General features: G+C 31.4%; 1 protein-coding gene across 30 annotated transcripts in view; it reads left to right on the top strand.

Annotated features, from left to right (window-relative positions):
• The window catches only part of LOC106882425 (oxysterol-binding protein-related protein 6), a 287012-nt gene extending 277765 nt beyond the window's left edge, over positions 1-9247 (top strand). For all 30 annotated transcript variants that reach the window (XM_089358781.1, XM_089358777.1, XM_089358776.1 and 27 more), the window contains 5 exons: positions 1280-1415; positions 4959-5106; positions 5797-5923; positions 6884-7006; positions 8620-9247. In XM_089358781.1, coding sequence (XP_089214907.1) covers positions 1280-1415; positions 4959-5106; positions 5797-5923; positions 6884-7006; positions 8620-8725 — 640 coding nt within the window. In that variant the 3' untranslated portion in view covers positions 8726-9247. The remainder of the gene's footprint in view (positions 1-1279; positions 1416-4958; positions 5107-5796; positions 5924-6883; positions 7007-8619) is intronic.
• Positions 9248-16965: the final 7718 nt, after the last annotated feature.

Genomic DNA, 16965 nt, shown 5'->3' with positions numbered 1-16965 from the left:
TGTGTGATATTGTACATTTACATAATGATTCTCTCATGACTATTTTAGCATGTAGTACTGTGAAGTCTATGCTTTGCTGAGGAAGTCTGATAATATTAAAATGTCTCCCATACTTACAAGACTAATTAGAACAAAGATAGTTATTGATTAATATTCACTTTCCTCTACTTAGTTTTGATTCTCACTCATGCCAACATGGAAAGGGAATGTTAAATGATAATGATATTTTGGTATATGAATTGTTTAGAAAACTCCCCAAAAGTTACTGACTTTTGCTACCCAAAGTAATTGAGGAAATGTGTAAATTTTAAGTGATGTTAGTGGAAAACATTTGGAGAATGAGAGCCATTATCAACAATACTATTGTATGTAGGACTGCATTGGATAATGTAATTTAAAATAATATTATGTCTGTACAACAGATAAGACTGTCAAAGCTGGAATGTTTTAGTGATAGGTTTGCTGAATCAGGGCTGACCTGGAGTTAAACAATAACATAGATAATGATTTCTTTACACAGGCAGATGTAAACTAGCATGATTTGTGGTATGGTAATAGCACAACTGTATATTAGTTATTGTTTAGCTCCAGGTCAGCAGCCCTGGTGAGCAGGCCCATAATCAAAGGTATCCCCACTGTGACAATTCAGACATCTTCCTCTTAAGATAGCTGGGTGTGAAATGCAGGACATCTGGCTGAGTCAAATGACTATTCAGAGTCTTTGGTTCAATGTCTGTAGTATATTAGTGTCAGTGGTTACAAATAGATACAAGGGGAGATTACTATGTATAGAATTACAATGAAATTGGTTCCTTGTGAAAATGTTTTGTGATACTAGAAAGACATGAGCTCATTAGATTGTTTAAATTTAAGCAAATTAGAAAGGAGAGAATTTGATAGAAAGTTAATTTTTTTTACCTTCTGACATTTTTTAGATTTGTTTAACTCCTGTTAAATGGCTCAGTTAAAGATAATAAACAATATTATCACATTGGCTCAAAATCCACCAAATCGCAAAAGTGTATAATCCATTGAATTATTGTTTGTACTCACCTGTATCTTATGTTATTAGCCCCTAGAAGTATAAACTATAATATATATAGGGGACAAGCTACTATGTTCCACAGTGAATATTTACCTTAATTAATAATATGCTTATTTCAATAAATTCCTATTTCTCATATTACTTGTAGAATACCTCTTTCCGTTCTCAGAGACAGCTGGGCTGTCAAGAATAATTAAATATTAAATATACATATTTTATCTTTGTTAATTGTAGATATAATGACCATTATCAGTGGAATAAGGTTACAACATGTGTGCATAACCTACTTGGTGGCCAACGATGGGTTGACCAATATGGAGAAATGCACATGAGGAATGGAGATATTTCCTGCAAAATTACTTTTACAAAGGTATGTATACATTTTCATTTCAGATACATTTCACACACACACACACACACACACACACACACACACACACACACACACACACTAATAATAATAATAATAATAACAATAATAATAATAATAATAATAATAATAATAATAATAATAATAATAATAATCTTTTCTACTCTAGACACAAGGCCCGAAATTTTTTTTGGGGGGGGGGTCAGTCAATTAGATCGACCCTAGTATGCAACTGGTACTTAATTTATCGACCCAGAAAGGATGAAAGGCAAAGTCAACCTCGGCAGAATTTGAACTCAGAACGTAAAAACAGGAAAGATCACCAAGCATTTTGCCTGATGTGCTAATGATTCTACCAGCATGCTGCCTTAATAATAATAATGAGAATTAATTAGCATAAGTTTGAAGAATTGGAAAGTAGATCTCTACTCAGGTAACACAGTCTTAGGGAAAGTTAACATCAAGAGAGGAATTTTCCAAGGCAACTCATTATTCCCTTTAATATTTCTCTTATGTTTAATCCCTCTCAGTTTAGTATTAAGGAAGGCAATGGCAGGGTATCAGCTCAGAAATAGTAAAGGGAAAAATTAACCATTTGCTCTATATGAATGATCTGAAGCTATTTAGCAAGAATAAAAAAGAGATAGATTCCTTAATACAAATTGTAAGACTCTTCAGCAAAGATATAGGCATGGAATTTGGCATAGATAAGTGTGCAATATTAGTCATGAGAAGGGGACAGGTAGTCAACAGTGAAGGTATCCAATTACCAGATGGCCAGACATTAAAGTCACTGAAAGGAGGAGAGAGTTGTAAGTATCTAGGAGTATTAGAATCTGACAGAGTACTAACTATATAAATGAAAATGAAAATTGAGAAAGAGTACATTAGAAGGGTGAGGAAGCTAATGAAGTCAAAGCTAAATTGGTCCGAATCTAGTGAAGGCTGCAAATACTTGGACAATATCATTACTTAGATACTCAGCAAATTGGACAAAATCTGAATTAGCAAATCTAGACTGAAGAACAAGGAAGGTATTCAATATGCACTACGAATCTCCTCTCTTTCACTCCATCTCTGCCCTTCCTCTTTGCCACTTTGCCTCTCACTTCAACTGTACTTCCTCTGCTTAGCAAGTTTTATTTCTCTCTTTTTTACCTCTTCCTTTGAAGTAAGTGTGACACACACCACAGGTATGTACGTAAAAAAATAAAAATTAGCATATTAATATTTAGGATTAAGATCGTATGGGATTTTGCAATCCAGTGTGATTCAGTGATTGATGCTCAGAGACCAGGTATTGTTGTAGTTGATAAAATTATGGCGATAAATACCCAATAAGAACATGATGCGATTCATAATTAATACAAAAATTCAAAATTTGAACTGGAATATCCTGTGTTCCTTTCCATCACATTTACACAAAACTTTTTGACTGAGTTTTGTCTTTCCTACTCTCTCTTCTTTCATTTTTTTTTTTCTTTTGCCTTGTTACCAGTTCTGTAAAAGCAAAAACTGTGTCTGAAAAGGAATGCAAGATATTTCATTTCTAGTTTTGAATTTCTGTATTTCTGCATTTTTTTCGCTTTAAACTCAAGGAAGACAGACATGCTGTCAAAATATTGTTCAATTCAATAAACTGAGTCAATCTCTATTTATTACAAAGTATATCATACTCTTCTTCATCTTTTTCTTATAATAATAATAATAATAATAATAATAATAATAATAATAATAATAATAATAATAATAATTTTAGCACAAGGCCTGCAAGTTTGGGGGAGGAGGGTAAGTTGATTTTATCGACTTTCCCCTTTTATTCCCAGAATTCAACTGGTACTTATTTTATTTACCTTGAAAGGATAAAGGCAAAGTCAACCCTGGCAGAATTTGAATGCAGAATGTAAAGTCAGAAGAAATGCCACTAAGAATTTTGTCTAGCCCAATAATGTTTCTGCCACTTCACTGCCTTAATAATAATAATAATAATAATAATAATAATAATAATAATAATAGTAGTAATAATAATAATAATAATAATAATAATAATAATAATAATAATAATAATAGTCACAGAAAACGAGAAAGCAACCATACTCTGGGATATGCCAATACACACAGATAGAAAAGTTAAGGCCAATAGAGCAGATATAGTTGTCAAAGATCATGAAGGAAAAAAATGCTTTCTAATTGATGTATCAATACCAGCAGATGACAACGTTTCCCTAAAAGAAATGGAGAAACTTTCAAAATACAAAAACCAGGAAATAGAGGTAACTCGAATGTGGAATCTAAAAACAGAAACAATTCCTATCATAGTAGGTGCCTGAGGTCTAATAAAAAAATATTCAGACAAATACATAACAAAAACACCAGGACATACAAATATATATAACATACAGAAAATTGCACTACTGGGCACTGCACACATCCTACGCAAAACACTTTCAATACAGTAACCATAAGAGCACCACGGCACATACCCAAGGCACACAGAGCTGCACTCGGTAGTGAAGTGAAAGCACATTATAAAGATAAAACTACTGAATAGTAGTAGTAATAATAATAATAATAATAATAATAATAATAATAATAATAATAGTAATGATGATAATGATAATAATAATAATAGTAATGATGATAATAATAATAATAATAATAATAATAATAATAATAATAATAATAATAATAATAAAAATAGATAGAGAAATTAAGGCAAATAGACCAGATATAGTTGTCAAAAATCATGAAGGAAAAAATGCTTTCTAATTGATGTATCAATACCAGCAGATGACAACGTTTCTCTAAAAGAAATGGAAAAACTTTCAAAATACAAAGACCTGGAAATAGAGGTAACTCGAATGTGGAATCTAAAAACAGAAACAATTCCAATCATAGTAGGTGCATTAGGTATAATAAAAAAATATTCAGACAAATACATAACAAAAACACCAGGACTTACAAATATATATAACATACAGAAAATTGCATTACTGGGCACTGCACACATCCTACGCAAAACACTTTCAATACAGTAACCATAAGAGCACCACAGCAAACCACAGCACATACCCAAGGCGCACAGAGCTGCGCTCGGTAGTGAAGTGAAAGCACGTTATAAAAATAAAACTACTGAATAATAATAATAATAGTAATGATAATAATAATAATAATAATAATAATAATAGTAATGATAATAATAATAATAATAATAATAATAATAATAGTAATGATAATAATAATAATAATAATAGTAATGATAATAATAATAATAATTGATATAAATGTTGTCTAGTTGAATACTTCACTCCTACTTTGGATGGTAAAATTAGAACACTGGTTAATAAATTCATCTTTGATAGATAAGCACTAACTTTCAAAATTGTAAGGGATTTAGTTTTAATGACATTAGATATTAACTGATGCTGGTTGCAGACATTTGACGGGAGCCAGTAAATGAGTATCAAAATAGTGTATTGAACAAGTTGAACGTATTAAATATTTTAAATTTTCTTGACTCTAATTAAATTTTGTGTTGCTCAGGCAAGTTATTGGTCAGGGAAGCGACATGAGATCTACGGTCAAATATTTAATCAAGATAACAAAGTGGTCCATAATTTATTTGGTAAATGGAATGAAGCTATTTACTGTGGTGCTTCTGCCCCCTCTGCTCGCTGTATCTGGAGACCTGGTAAAGTCATGTTTACTTTTTTATTATATTATACATGTGTATGACATTGCTATCTTTAGAAATTGTTGTGTGTATATGTTTATAGATGTCCGGGGTGAATATATGTGTGTGTGTGTGTGTGTGCATAGATTTGACTGTTTCCTTAAATGCTTTGGATATATATATATATATATATATATATATATCGTCACATGTAATCACGGGGATGTGAGTTCGAGTCCACAGCTAGCCACCTACACTTTTCTCTGCAAAAGAGGGATAGTTTATCCTGTTCAGGCTATATTATTAGCATTATTCTGCGATTGAGAATTTAAAATCACTTCTTTAACTTTCTAAAAGACATCTCAACGCTTCTAAAAGCAAACTTCGTTTGTTTATTTATGTTTGTCGTAATTTGAATTTAACACACACACACACATATATATATATATACTACTTTAAATCCTATCTTGTATGCACCCACTTGGTGATGATTTGCATATCCAATAGGTTAAAACAGTATAAATTTTAATATTACGGATATTAAAATTGAAAATTATATTTTTTGAAAGAAACTACCTTTATTATTACTTTTCCCACACATATTTTAATGTCTAAACTTGGAGAAAGTAATTCCTTTTCTATTCAAAGAAAAGTATCCACATTATTCTGTTTTAAATGTCTACATTAATAATTGCAATATTTTACCAGGTACCATGACAGATGATCATGCTCTTTATTACGGGTTCTCACGATTTGCTATTGAACTCAATGAACTGAATGAAGAGGAAGCGCGTTTCCTTCCTCCCACAGACAGTAGATTCCGGCCTGATCAAAGGTATTTCATTCCACATTATTTATTATTTATATATATGGTAAATTAATAACTAAATAATTGTTCAAGACAGAGCCAAGGGCCATGATAACATTTCTTCTCCACATAATACAAGAGAACCTGGAGATATACATGGCAGATACCTCACATACATGTAGTCTCCATCCATCCATCCATCCACCCATCCATATATATATATGAGGGGAAGTCAAAAATTATCTGCACTTCCACCATAACATATCTTTATTATTGTCACCCTGCCTTCTGCACATGTGTGCTTATAATTGGTACTATTGTGGTCATGTGATTGAAGAGCTTGATCGCACTATTTTTCTTTCTGGCTTTATAGTGTAAGCATGTCTGCTCCACTAGCAATGTGCACCAAAGAAGAAGAAAGAGCAGTGATCTGATTTCTCTGGTTGGAAGGTGTGTTGGTTGCTGAAATTCAATGGAGGCTTTTAGCACGATCTGGGGACAGTGCACTACTGTGCAGAAGTGCATATGAGTGGATCAAGAAGTTTAAAAGTGGCCCGGCAAGCATGACCCACTAAGAGAGAACAGGATGCCCCCGCCACTGATGAGAAGATTCAGTAAATTCGAGAGGTGGTAATTGTGAACCGGTGAGTTATCATTGATGAGGTAGCTCATTCTCTACCTATTAAATCATCTAAAATGAGCTTGGCTTCCATAAAGTCTGTGTAAGATGGCTGCTAAGAGAGCTTGCCAATATTTATTTGATCACTACAACAATGAAGGCAATTTTTGAGCAGGATAGTCACAGATGAAATGTGGGTCCATCATTATGAGGCAGAATCCAAAAGACAGAGTAATGAGTGGAAACATCCTGGCTCACCAGTGATGTAGAAATTCAATAATTTTTGTCCATTATACTAAACATAATAAAATATGGATATTAATATTTATTTTATTTTATCATATATTTTCTTTGTATTTTCTCTACAGACTTTTAGAAGAAGGAAAATTGTCTGAATCAGAGTTAGAAAAAATCCGAATAGAACAGTTACAGCGAGATAAAAGGCGGCAAAGAGATGATATGAAAATAGTATATATGCCTCAATGGTTCAGGTAAAAATTTGTTTAGAAATAATTATTTCATGTTTCAATAGAAATAATATCTTAGTTACTGCTCTGACATTTTAATTACCTACATTTTAATTATAGACATTCTCATAATAAAATATCTACTGTTTAATAAAGAAAACACTTTCTCTATGTTATCACTAATTAATATTTATTCTTTAATATTGTTACAAATTAATAACTAAATGGTATTCTAATCACTAATGTAGATTGCAAATACACTTTCCTCTCTTTGTCTCTCTCTCACACACACACACAAATTTTTAAGTATAAAAGTCAGCTACAGCAAATATGACATTAAAAACTGACATTTTCTTTTAATTATCTCTTTTATAAGCAATTTTGTTTAATGGCTGAGGTTTAGACACTGACCTGCATATACCTTATTTATAAAAAAGCTACCACACATACATCAATGAATAAGTGAACAACTAACATTGATAGTTATAGGAATCTAATGAACCAATCATTGGTTCAATGATGTGTGAATGATGAGGGATTTTCTGTATCACTCAGCATGCAACAAACACCACGCATTATCTCCATTTGAAAGTGCCTGTTCTTCATTTTTCTTTCTGATGTTTACATTTACCACTAATGGATATATATGTGTAACAGCAAAAGATGTAGGCCTCAATATCATTGAAATAGAAGAGTATATTTAATACATCATACAAAAATGAAACACTTACATATAGTACTTTGAGTTTCTCTGCAAGAGAACTTACCCAATTTCCGATTAATAATCAACATACATGACATTATTTATCAACTGTTGAATAGGGGTACATGTTTTGAGATACTGGTTGGAAATCAGATAACTTCATACCTGTGGCTTGCCAGGAAACTCTGAGTACTATATGTGAGTGTTCCATGTATGTATAATATATTAGATATATGTAGATATAAATTTTTATTGTTTGTTTTATGCTGTTTTAAGTCATAGGCATAGGTATAGCTGTGTAGTTAGGAAGTTTGCTTTCCAGCTACATGGTTCCAGGTTCATTACCATTGTATGGAACGTTGGTTAATAGTCTTCTACTGCATCTCAGACCAATCAAAGCTTTGTGAGTAGATTTGGTTGGCAGAAACTGAAAGTAGCCTCTTACTCTCTCTCTCTCTCTATCTATCTATCTATTTATCTCTCTCTTTCTCTCTCTCTCTCTCTCTCTCCCACACACAGAGCTTTTAGTTGAAGGTCAAGCTATCATATGTACATTAAATTGTTGCAGTTATTTACCAAATTCCATTTACAGTTATTGTGAGACTTATGAGCTTATTTTATAAAACATTTGCACAAATTACTATGTATTGAACCTTAAATCACAAGCAAACGTTTAAGCACATAGCCATACTGACTAAAAACAGTAAATAAATATGACTAATAAAAATTAAATCCCAATGTGAAAAAATATTTGGCTTATATTTAATATTTGTCTTTGGAAAGTAGCTGAATTTACACCTAATTTCAGACAGGTAATTGTAAACTTATATGCAACAAAAAAAGATCCTTTTAATAGTTGTTATTTAATAAAATAAATAAACATTACATTTTTTGTGTAACATGGTGTATATTTTTCTGCATTATTTCCTTACAGAAAACTTGAAGTAAATGGAAAAGAATTTTATGAATTCACCAGAGAATATTGGGAAAAAAGGAAAGAACCTGGTTTTTCCAGAATGTCCCTTCCCAAGTTATGGTGATGGAATGAACTCAGCAGGGATTTATTGATTATGGCTGTGAGCTGATTGACTGAATTTCTATTAATCAACCAACAAGTTGAACCAAAAGATTTTCTTTCTTTATAACCATGTGATAGAACAGATGATGACTGTTGTGGTTTGCTCATTTCTTGAAGAATCCAATATTAGTTTCATAATACTGCAGGTTAAGTCCAGTGGGGCTGTTAGTTGAGAGACCGTCACTGTCAATTATACCACAGGAGGACTTTCTTCAAAAGATGTTTCTTTGGTTACCAAGAATGGCAATCCATAAACGTTGTAGAAATATTATTGCCTTGCTGGAAAGTTTACAAATGACTGCCTTGCATGCACTCTAAGAATTTTGGCAGAGCTCTTGGCCAACTGCTGATTCCAGTTAGCTTAAAGAGCAATGGCAGATAATCTGCCATTTTAAAATCCCAGATTTATTCTTGTTTGGGCTTTACTGCAAGACCATTTTGAAATTAAAGAAAAGGAAAAAAAAAAAAAACAAGAAAAGAAAAATCATGACAAATGAAGTTAAGAGACAAAAAAAAAAACCAAACACTTATGAAAATGTTTGGAGACTTAGTATTTAGCTACCAGACCTTCTTGCTCTGCTCTGGTTGGTTAAATCATGTGAAATAGCGACCAGCTTTTTTTAAAACTTTATTCTGGATATGAAATCTGTACAGACATAGGGTGAATACATTATAAATTGTCAACTAAGTTTTGCTTTCAGGTACATTTTTTAGATGCCCTTGTTACTAATAGGTCTAAATCTAAGATATTAATTTTGTAGCCTCCTCTATTAATGACATTTGTCGACTAGCTCAGTGTCAACCTTTTGTTGTTTTCTTCAAAACTATTCATGAAGTAGATTTAGTAACAATACCAATATTATTTGATAAGATGCATCTCCAACTGGTGTCTTTTTTTTTTTTTTTCTCCCTAATCTAATAGTTTTGTTGCAGTCAATATCGATATAGCAGCCAATGGTACATGATATAACTTATAATAAAGTAGCTATTTGCTTTCACTTTTAGATACATTGCACATTTTGGGACTTATATTAAATTTGTTGAAATATTAAATTAGTGAAACTGTCACATTTCTTTATTTTGGTATTTTTAGCTCAAGTCATTTATTTTTAACATTTTACTAAATTCAACCAAAACTCTTTAAGTCCCTCAATACTTTTGCTATAGACATTCAAACTATGTAAATTATCAAATCTGAAACCAAGCAGTGATTGACTGTGTTTTAGCTGTCTTGAGAACACTTGCCTATACAGAGATATATCTTAATCAAATGATGTTACCGTCCCATTCTCTATCATTTTATTACTGTTTTTCTTTTCATTTTCTCTGTTATAGACTCGTTTCCAAGTTTCAGTCTCTGAAACCTACTGTAAATAGCTTATTTTTTGGTTTCTTACAATGATATTGGAATTGATAATATAACATAGTTGTTAAGTTGCCTTATAATTTTGTTGTTGTCATTAAGTATAATAACTGTTTAATGAGATATATCTACAACTACTAACTGCTGAGTGATTTAAATGCTATGATATAAGTGATATGGAACAATTATTTGGGTGGGTGGGGGAGATCTGGATCAACAAGTTTATTCTACTGAAACTTCTAACATATCAAAAGATGGAAGGTTGCACAGCTACTATGTTATTGCCATTATTTCTGTAGATTAGTCATATTATTATTATTAGTTCATATTCTGCCGAGGTCAACTTTGCCATTCATCCTTTCAGGGTTGATGAAATAAGTACCAGTTGAACACTGGGGTCAATGAAATTGACTAGCACCCTCCACCCCCAAAAAAATTTCAGGCCTTGTGCCTTTAGTAGAAAAAATTATTATTACAATTATTATTTGATAGTGATGATGGTAATAGTAGCTCTTGATAATATATAATAATTCTCTGAAACTTTTCACTTTATGTCTCAGTGCTGAAGACTGTATCTGTCTTTCTGTAAATGATTTTCCAAAATTATATCTGTTCTTCATTTTTGTGAAGCAGTTTTGAAATGTGTGAGCAATCAGTTTACTAAACAATGTTAATTAATTACTTAGCAATAAAAATAAATATTGTAGAAATGTTATTTTATAAAAAAAAAAAATAATTAATCCTACTTCTTTATGCCATTTCATTTAACTCTTCAGGTTTGGAATTTCATTAGACTAATTTAGAAATAACTTTTTGATGAAATAAGTAAACCTCGAGTAGTAACAAATATTTTACTACAAAGGTAGACTTAACTTTTCATACTAGGGTCAAGTAACTGATTACATTCTTCACCTAAAAATGTGTGGCTCTGTACTGAAGTAGAAAAAAAAATCATCAGTATCTTTATGTTTTTAAACAAGGAAAGAAAGTATTTGAAAAATTCAATTTCTTTTGTGTAAGAATTTATCAAATATCTGATATCTATACACATCTATTCACTTCTTTCTCTCTATTTACTTTGTTTTTCATAAACCTGCATTTAGAATTGTATACCCATTTTTACAAATACCTTTTGTTTAAATCTTTTTGCATGGAAGCCTTTATTTTCTAGTTCTTTTTTTTGTTTGTTTGTTTTATTTTTACAAAATATCTTAACAAAAACAGGTAATACTTCACTCCATATTACAATATTGAAATTAAATGCAATTGTCCAAATAAGAATTACATATTTCATTAGCAGATTGTTATACAACTATTAATCATAATACCCTGACCTTTGGTATAGTCAGACTCAAAAGTTTTTTTGTTTTTTTTTTATAATCAGACTGTTTTTAATTTATATTCATATTTTGGTCCTTTTTTTTCAAATTGATAAACACAATTGATATTGAATAATTTAACTTAAATATTTCAGTGTACAATTTTTATCATTTTCTTATAATGCCTTAACTGAATGTAACTCCTCTATTATTCCAAATTATAGTCTTTTTTTTTTCATCGGTATTCTAATGAGAATATAGCATAATTCTTGCCTTGCCAAATATTAATCCTACATTTTTCTGTTAAATGTTCTGATTCAGCCATTCTTTATCAAAACTATTCAAAATCCTCATGTTGTTTTATTATAATGATAGTAATAATAGCTCCAGTCATGAAATTATTTCCTAGATTACAGGATCAAACTTAACTATTGATTATATTATTTATTAATGACCTCTGGTCTGTTTTGTATTTTAATCATGGCCCCACATCTTTTGTAATTTAGTTCCTTCCACAGATGTCAACGGGGAAAAATGAACGAAAAACAATGGAATAGAACACTGATTTGTTTTTTCTAATGTTTATTGCTAATATGCTGGATTATTGGCTTTTGTTGTATGTACATTAACAATATATACATACATGCAGACTTACATATACATATGTGTATATATATATATATATATATATATATATATATATATATATATATATATATATATATTTATATATATATATATACACACACACACATACATACACATACATACACATGCATTCACACACACTCACTCATTTCAGCTAATAATCAGAAATACTAAGTCACTTTCAACATATTGTCTAGTTTAGCACTTTAGCTTTATGTGTTTTTTGTTTTGTTTTTTTTAAATTGGTTACTGACTGTATATAGTAATGGTAAAAATTGTTCAGAGTTGCTCATATTTTAGAATGTTTTATATTTTGTATCCAAGAGAAAGTAAAAACATAAATATTTCATGCCAGATTGCCTTTCTATTTATTTGTAGCATACTATTGGGGAAGACAGTGGGGAATGTTTAACTATTGACAAATATAATTAAATGTTAGAATTGATGGACATAGTTTATGGTAGTTAAAGGAAACTGTGCAAACATAGATTCTAAATTAATAAGAAATTGTTTCTGGGTTTCGAATTGAAAACATTATAATCTAGTGATCCCTTTTTTTCCTTTTTATTTTAGTGGCATGTGTGGGGGATTACTTTTTTGTTTTTCTAGGTTCTAATATTGAAAATAGTTTCAGAAACAAGTTTTCGAATATTGATTTTATCTTTTACGTATTTATATTAGTTTTGGCCTCTGGCCACCATTACTTTATGGACTGTCCTTAGTTTATAAAGCCTTTGTTTCCATTATCAGTTTTGTGAAATATTTCCCCACAACTGAAATACCAAAACTGCAACCTAGAACTGAGTTGTAGATTTTCAAAAGATCCCTGAAATAAGTATGTATATATATATATATTTATATATGAATGTGTGTGTGTGTGTGTATATATATATATATATGCAAGTTCTAAAAGCATTATGTAAATACATACACTTTGGACCCACACAAAATATGCCCCTATTAAGCCTTCCCTATCTTCTTAACTCCTTATTACTCATCCCTCCATTACTCTTCTAACTACTGCATTATTCTGAAACTGTAAATAAGATCAGAACCTTTTTGTTCTACCACTATCTCTTCTCCCATCAAAGTTCCCCACCTTTGTTCACCCCTATATAACCTCTGACCTTCTCTACCCTTGTCACTATATGCCTCTTCCCCTCCCAACTCATATTCACCATTGACCACTCCCCTTTTGTTCACCACCCATTACATTCAATCCTATCTCAATCTGTAACCATTTCTCACTCTCCTCCCTCACCCACAGGAGTGAGGGAGGAGGAGAGTGAGAGATGATTAGAAATGAGGTTCAGGTGAATGTCCCTACTGTTCTTCTGTCCCCATTCTGTCTTCTATTCACTACTTTGCACCTTGAGGGTATACTTTGACACTTTATCACTACTATCTTTATCTCTCTTTCTGGTTCTATCCCAATTATTCCCATCCTTATAAAATACAGGGTAGCCATATATATTTCACCTTCAGCAGCAAATATCTTCCTGTCCCTCTACCATAATTTAATCTCTCAACACCCAGCATAAAGTCACCCCCTCTCTACTACACTCCCATTTAACCAAGAAGGTCTTTTAGCCTTGCAAGCTACATGACGACCTCACTAGTCCTGGTGTCACAAAATAAGCATCCTGTGCACTCTGTGAAATGGTTGGCATTAGGAATGGCATTCAACCTTAGAAGCCATGCGAAAGCAGACATTAGAACTTGATGCTGTCCTCTACCTCATCAAATCCTGCCGAATAGCTAGCAATAAAGATGGATGCTAAATGATGATGATGATGAGAGTATGTATGTGTCACTTAGAGGTCTTCAATAGCACTGAGAAATGAGTAGAAGCATTCAATCCTAATAAACAATTAATTTCTTTATTCTAGTTCTGATGACATCCAATATCCTATCAATATTTCATCTTAACAGACCAACTTTTTTATTATATTTTTCTTTTATTATTTTAATGAAATATATTATCTTTGATGAAATGCTTTTTATCTTTTAGATATTTTTCCCAATAATAAAATTGTGCCACAATATTTAGTAAGATATACAATAGTTCCAAAAGCTAGAGTTTTAATTTCCAGTATTTACTGAGTAGCTGCAGATTTCTTTCAATGGAAGTGTCATAAACAAAGAAAATAATGAATCTATGCCAGGACTCCAGCTTTTTTTTATTTTTATTATTATATTTATTTCTTTTTCTCTCAGACTGGAAAAAGAATATTTCTTTACTACTAAAAAACAATGATACTTTATAAAATGAATCAATTGAACCATGATTTGGTTTAATTGCTGTAATACTTTGAGATCATAAACCATGTTGGTCATCCAATCCCAGTGTAAGAATGTTGTTCCACTACTTAAACGATGGCAGCTTGATTGAAACAAAAAAAAAAAAAAATACAACAGAAAGACATGAAACAATAGTTTAGAAGTTTGGGATAGCCTCAACAGGCTAAAACATTATTGCCAAAATTAGGTAAACCTATTGGAAATAAATAATTTGCAAGAAACAATTTGCTTTATTGACTTTTTTTTTTGTTGATTTAAATATTGAATGGTTATTGCTTTGTCTTCTATGATAAGTAATTATTGCTTTTGGAATAACAGCTTACAGTAATGATTCTCACCATCATGTGGCTGGATTATACACTGTAACTTTATTATAGTGCCACCCTGCTTACCATTATGAATTTTATTGTTGGATCAAATACTTTACTTCTTCTATGCCACCTTAGGGAGGTTTTACATCAAACTACAATTTCTTTTGAAAGCTATAAGATTGGAAGAAAAATCTGTTGCATAATAGGAAAGAAAAACATGCTTCTTTGGTATTAGTTGATATATTTAATCAAGATAACATTTCTCGTTATTGATAACATAATCCCATCTATTTGGCAAATTTTTAAACACTGGGCATAAAATTCTTCAAGTTTCGAAGCAAAGAAACACTCAATACCATTTTTAAACTCTTTACAGTTAATAAACATTTTCCCCTCTAAATAATGTTGCAATGATCTGAAAAGAAGATAGTCAGTTGGAGCAAGATCAGGAGTGCAAGGAAGGTGAGGCAAAATTTCCATATTTATAGTCATAATCTTTTCCTGGTTGACTTGGGTAATATATTGTCTTGCATTTATCCTATAAGAGCAACGTTCCTTTACGATTGACCAGTAATGTGTGTATATTCTGCAAATGTTTGTACAATGCTTCCAATTGACAACAATACTTCGCATTAAGTATTTTGCTTTGGTTTAACACTTCAAGATAAATGACACCCTTCACATCCCACAAACACTGAGCATAACTTTCTTCCCGTGTAGTCCTGGTTTTGAGATGGATTCTTATTTTTCATTAGGTGCTAACCATTGTTGTTTTTGTTGAATATGATTATAAAGACCTTACTTTTCATCTTTTGTGATGAATTTGCCCAGGAAAGGTTTAGTAGCAAGTCTACTGATCAATGACAATCTGAAGGCTACTCTTTGATTAAGCTGAGAAGCATTCAGCTTATTAGACCCACTAAATAAGTTTAAACATTTTTCCTTGTTCATGAAGGTGTTTCTATGACTGAAGTGTGACTTGAATTGAACTGTTTTACAAATTGTTGTACAGTTTGCTTTGGATTTTCCTCAACTACAATTTTCAGAAGCTGAATATTGATTGAACTTATTTGTCAAGATAAGGAAGATTCTGTGAGAAGAAAATTCCCCAAGCAAAACTGGTCAAACCATTGTTGACATATCCAGACATTTTAAGCTTCATATAAAAAAAATAGAACAAATATTTTTTGCTTCTTCCATTGCTGAAGAGTTCCTTTTGAATTTACACAGCTTGCTGTGTCTGATATGGATCTGGTCTAAACTCATTTTAAAAGAGTAAAATTGATATGAATCTAACTACTATGGTAATCCGCAAAGAAAGAAAAACATTAGAATGTATAAAAATAATATGTATTTTACTGTAAATATTGAATTGGAAAAGTATCTCAAAGTGATTTTTGTCAAAAGTGTAAGAGGATTTTCTTTCCCTCCTAATACATATGATTAAATATCTCATTATTTAGTCACTTGACCTGCAAGAAATAAGAGCTACGTTTCCCTCAGATCACCCCTTACCATCTTAAAAATGGACATTGCACAACTTAGGCTGGAGTACAGTATTATGTGAACAAAAAAAAAACAAAACAATTACTGGATGGTCACAGTGGAACATCTTTGATCACAGGAATTCTATTCAATCAGAGTTAAATTGGAACTAACCATCACCAACAACATTGTCTACCTCTAAATTCATATATTAATGTTTTCTCTTTAAACAACTTGGACTATATTTCTCTGATCCAACAACCTTTAAATCCCCAAACATCTCACATTATTAGTCATGGTCTTAGAATGTAATGTATGGGTGTGTTGGATGGCAACAACTACCTCTACACATTTATGGATCTTATAAACAATCTCCTAAGCAAAGGAGATTGAAATATTTTCTCCTCAGATAAGCGCAGAAATATTCACTGTAGAAGGTTAGACAAGGTGAGTGTGTCTTAGTTTAGTAAGAACTGTTATCCTTGGTGTTCATTTTAACATAGAAACATGTTTGGGAGGTCATCCAGTCACAAAATCTCAGTTCCACACTATTGTACATCAAATGTATGCAGAGTATAGTTGAATGGTTAAGAAATTTGTCTCATAACCAGGAAGTTCCAGGTTCAATACTACTGTATGGCATCTTGGATAAACGTCCTTTTCTATGGATTGACCTCTACCTTATGAGTAAAACCGAACAGACAGAAACTGTATAAAAGCCTTTCAGATTGATTGTACTTGTAATTCAAATGTACAGCCTTGTCACATGTGCAGC

The sequence above is a fragment of the Octopus bimaculoides genome, chromosome 10, assembly GCF_046866305.1.
Source record: "Octopus bimaculoides isolate indiv1 chromosome 10, ASM4686630v1, whole genome shotgun sequence".
In the NCBI taxonomy this organism is placed as follows: Eukaryota; Metazoa; Mollusca; class Cephalopoda; order Octopoda; family Octopodidae; genus Octopus; species Octopus bimaculoides.
This window is presented reverse-complemented; position numbering and strand designations above follow the sequence as displayed.